Here is a 4,925-nt window from a genome sequence, read left to right on the forward strand (position 1 = left end):
TGTCATCTTTGAATATAATAATGTTCATGTACAATTTATGTATATTTGAAGAAAAGTTGACTTTGGCTGACGCTCTGATAAGCATTCTCTCAGTTGTATTTGTTTGTGCTGCAGGTTGCCGAGAAGCTTCAATATGTTCCCCTCAGAGAGGCCAGCTTCAACATCCTGGCTCACATGCTGCTCAGTTTCCAGCATGCTCCAGAACCCTTCCACAAGGTAACATTACAGTTTCATTATGACATCATACAAGCAGGTCATTCAAGTTATCCCAAGTTTGGAGACAATTTGTGTGTCCCAGTGGCATGTAATTTGATGTGCAATTGTGTCTCTTAGCTGTAGTTTCGAGGTTCAACTGAGAGTTGTATTGAATCCCAGAATTGGTTTGTCAGCATCTTACCTCTGCTCTTGGGTCTCAAATAAGTTGTACACATCTACAACCAGCTCCTCCGTCATTAAGCTGTTCAACTTGGCATGAAACTCAGCTCACTGAGTGATCATAGAAACAAACTCTTTTTACTCACTAGTCTTTATGATGCATATACAGTTAACTACGGTTATAATGAACACAGGTGACCACTAAGTTTAGTGTGTTATGACTGTAGTTCATTATAACTATAAGCATATATACAGCACATACACAGATTGTTATGAGCATGTTCGTTAGCATAGTTTACGGTATAGGGAATCCTTCAAAATATATGTATTATTTACTAGTCCTATGGATACCTTAAGTCATTAAGACTTTATTAAGGACTAGTGCCAGGTCTTTCCAACACTGGGAAAGATCATCAGTGATCATCTGAAGATGTTATGAATGACAATTTGTATATATTCAGAGACCATTCTTTGACTCATGTGACATCCATGCCAACAGACTATTTCAGAATCAGCCATATCCCACATTGCAGACAATGTTATTCCTGGTGAAATTGTTTGTGTTTAAAAATGTCTAGGTTAACGTTATGGAGTAATGTACTTTTGTAGGAAGACATTCACCAAAGTGATTGTCCAGAAGGTGGGTTCATCCCATGACCATGATGACTGCTATAGTAGTTGGTTGGTTTGTTGTTTAACGCCGCACTCAGCAATATTCCAGCTATATGACGGCGGTCGGTAAATAATCAAGTCTGGACCAGACAATCCAGTGATTATTATCATGAGCATTGATCCATGCAATTGGGATCGATGACATGCATCAACCAAGTCAGCAAGTCTGACCACCAGATCCAGTTAGTCACCTCTTACGACAAGCATAGTCGCCTTTTACGGGACTGCTATAGTAAGAGATCCTGAAGGTTGTGTTGGTGTGTTGCAGATCCTACCCATGATGCCCCAGATTCTGCAGGCCATGAAGCAGGACATCAGTCCTGATAGTCAGCACTTCTTCATCCGCACAGTGGAGCTCCTCCACACCCTGATGCAGCTGCATGCTGGCTTCCCTGACCTCTACGACCCAATCCTTGACGCTGTGAAGGTAGACATTTTTGTTGGAACAATTTATTGATGTTTACTGTTTGAGGAAAATCTCATTTCCAGACTAACAGGTTTATAGTGAAAATGTCAGACAGACAGATTTATTCAGTATAAAGGCCCAAGGCCCATAATACAGTCATTAAATATAATTTAGAGACACATGCTTATTTTGGTTTACAGTTTGTTGACATTTAAGTACACAGTTGTACAAGTTATGACAAGTTCAAATTTGCAGTATGGTTACATACATTGACATTATTCACTAAACCCTCAAAAGAGAGACTTTACATGGGTCTATGTGACAAAATCTGAAATCCTTATGCTATTTACTTACCACTAGTGCATGTTTCAGGAATAGATACAATTGTTGCCAAATTGATGGTGTAGTGACTTTTTAACAAGGATCATGATTTAGAAAAAGATCATAGTAAAACAGTCTTAAAAACTTGTATACTTTAACACTATAAGCATCACTCAAGCAATCTGGGTATTAGAATGTAACATCTGTGGACCCTGACATCCTTGATATCCACCACCAATGTCAGTGATGCAGTTGGTGATTATATGATTGCTGTATCCCAGGGTTACCCCAAGCCATCAGGCGAAGCTGTGCGCATCATTCTAGAGGAGAAGAGATGGAGCACCCATGGTGTCAGCGGACTCAGCCCCTCTCTCAAGATATCTGAACGATCGGACACGGGCAAGACCGGCCTGTTCAACCTCGGCAACACCTGCTACATGAACAGCATCCTTCAGGCTCTCTACATCAGTGATGAGTGAGTATTGTGGCACACTAGACTGTCAAGCATAGTTAAATACAGACTCAAATTGTCACAGAGAATTTGTGGATCTGCTTTAAGAATCTTATTGTAATGTCAACTCGAAAGTGTTGGAAACAAAACAAAGATATGAGTGAGACACATTTTGAATAAGATGAGGATAGTCATGGTCAGGCTGTCAGGCAAAGTAAAATAGAGGACTACATGTTTTCACACACAATGTAGTTTTGTAACATGAACCACTAACTGTAATTGAGCTGTGGACTAGTGGATAGATAACTGATGGTGTCGGAACAAGAGGACACTTAACCAGATTCACTTGTTAAATGATATTTGAAGGATTTTCTGTAACTACCAGCCAGTGATGCCAGTATTTATGTGTTGCAGATTTCGCCAGCATGTGTTGAGTCACACATTGGGTCTGGGGGAAACTCTGATGGGCAAACTCCAGGAAGTGTTTGCCTTCCTCTCTCTGTCTCAGGTCTGTAATCACATCAAACTTTGTAGTCATTATATCGAGAATTAGGATAACAATAAGTTATTCATCAAGGTTTTCCTGATATTTGTTGTATTTGCCAAAGGTTAAATGATGAAATGATTAGATGAAAGTGAATCACTTCCTTGGTTCTCGAGGGTGGTGGGTGTCTCTGGTGTCCCCTGGCATGATCTTGCAGGAATATTGCTAAAAGCTGTCTAAACCCATACTTACTCTTGGGTCCTTCTCGACTAAGACTTCATAACTTGCAAATGCTAAATAAACACCATGTTACTTGTACATTTCTCAGCAACTTTTTTCATGTATTGTGAGTCTGAAGACTATGTTTCGTCGTAGGACAGAGACAGTGCTGTAAAATGGGGCAGGTTACTGGTGTACCATGAGAGCTTTATCGGGTGCCCAGCAGCCCTGATTGCACTAATGCAGGTACTGTTGTTGACATGTGTTTGTTCCTTCCAGCGGCCAGCCTATGCCCCAATGCATTTCCTGCAGGCGTCCCGGCCTCCATGGTTCACACCTGGCTTCCAGCAGGACTGCTCTGAGTTCCTCAAGTTCCTCCTGGACCAGCTGCACGAGCAGCAGCTGAAGATCAACACCATGAAGATCCGGAAGAAGGAGGAGAAGACGTCCACACTCAGCAAGAAGTTCAGCCGCAAATCACAGAAGGTCAAGGAGGCGGCTGAAGAAAAGGAAATAGACCCTACATTAGTGCAGAATATCTTCGGTGGAAATATGTGCACAACATTTAAGTGTCTGAACTGTAAGAATGAGTCGAGTCGGACCGAGAGTTTCACCGACATACCTCTGGCTTTCCCTGAATATCCCCAAGCAAAACAGAAATCTCTGGCGGGAGGAAATTCAGCCGATGCTCGTCTTGATAAAGATATGATACGAGGAGAGCCAGAGGTCGAATCCACATCCTCAGATGGAAGTCCAACAAATGGTCAGCAAGCTGGTCTGGATCTGTCCGATCTGATCGATCACTACCTTCAGCCAGAGAAGCTGATTGGGGACAATAAATATTTCTGTGAGAAATGCAGAGGTCTGCAAGAAGGTGAGAGAAGCCTAAGGATCACAAAATCCCCTGAGAACCTTATATTAACACTGCTCCGTTTCTCATATGATGCCAAACTCCAGTCTCGGTCAAAAATATTCCGTGAAGTGAGATACCCAAAGACAATTGCTTTACCAATAGATAACTGTTGCGACTCGGACGGCAGTCCTTATCCTCAGCAGACAAAACGACAATGCACGCTGCCAACAGTTATTGAGCAGAAGCTTTGCGGGAACAGGAAGACAGGGCATATGGCAATCTATGGATTAACAGCAGTCATTGTCCATTCAGGGACATCATCAGAATGTGGACATTATTACTGCTACGGCAGACATTCCCCCCTGAAGAGCATGGACACAGTGTGTGATGAGGTTCAGCTAGCAGGTGGCGAAGGGGATATTGACTTTATGCATGAGAAATGGTACCTGTGTAACGACAGCCGGGTGTCTTATGCCAACTACAGCTCCTTCAGTACTGTGTCGAAGCGCTTCATGAAGGACACACCTTATGTGCTGATGTACCGTCGCATCGACATGGACGCTTCCAGCACCCAGGAGAGAGACCCTGACCTGGCCCTCAGTCCATTGCAGCTGGACCCTCCCATCAGACAGGACTTGAGAATGTCTGTCTCCAAGGATAACCAGGCATATCTCCAGGTTGGAGTCACAATTTTATTTTAAGGCTCTATGATGCCATTGGCATTGATTTTTAGGTGTTTTTCTCTACATATCTTTGATACAGTGAAACTGTTTTTTGAGACTCCTTTAATGCTATATGATAATTTGTTTGGGGAATATGTATTTAAGGCATTATTGCAACAAAGCCATGATTCATCAATCCAGAATCTTTTTAATCTGGTCAAACATCAGTGTCATGACAGATTAACTATAGTCATATGAAAAAGTCAGGTCTTCTTAAACTTCTTTTGAGTAGTATATATAGCTAAATAAAAATGGGTCATGTCTATGGTGAGTGTTATTGAAAATAAAGCTCTTTTAAAGGTGTCAGTTGAGAGGTGTCAGAATCCAGGGGAGGCATGTTTCATTGATGAGTTGTTAATAGAGATTTTCGGGTGTCCATGTTAGTCCCAATGACTTCAGGTCTTCCTTGTTTGTTTGTACAG

At 42.0% G+C, this 4,925-nt stretch overlaps 1 protein-coding gene across 5 annotated transcripts in view; it reads left to right on the top strand.

The window, feature by feature from the left end:
- LOC124146003 (ubiquitin carboxyl-terminal hydrolase 38-like) overlaps window positions 1–4,925 on the top strand; it is a 62,253-nt gene that overhangs the window by 54,347 nt on the left and 2,981 nt on the right. For all 5 annotated transcript variants that reach the window (XM_046516018.2, XM_046516014.2, XM_046516016.2 and 2 more), the window contains 5 exons: window positions 115–216; window positions 1,316–1,474; window positions 2,056–2,249; window positions 2,640–2,733; window positions 3,208–4,458. In XM_046516018.2, the coding sequence (XP_046371974.1) occupies window positions 115–216; window positions 1,316–1,474; window positions 2,056–2,249; window positions 2,640–2,733; window positions 3,208–4,458 (1,800 nt within the window). The remainder of the gene's footprint in view (window positions 1–114; window positions 217–1,315; window positions 1,475–2,055; window positions 2,250–2,639; window positions 2,734–3,207; window positions 4,459–4,925) is intronic.

This window comes from Haliotis rufescens, unplaced genomic scaffold (genome assembly GCF_023055435.1).
Source record: "Haliotis rufescens isolate VD_foot unplaced genomic scaffold, xgHalRufe1.0.p SCAF_7, whole genome shotgun sequence".
In the NCBI taxonomy this organism is placed as follows: Eukaryota; Metazoa; Mollusca; class Gastropoda; order Lepetellida; family Haliotidae; genus Haliotis; species Haliotis rufescens.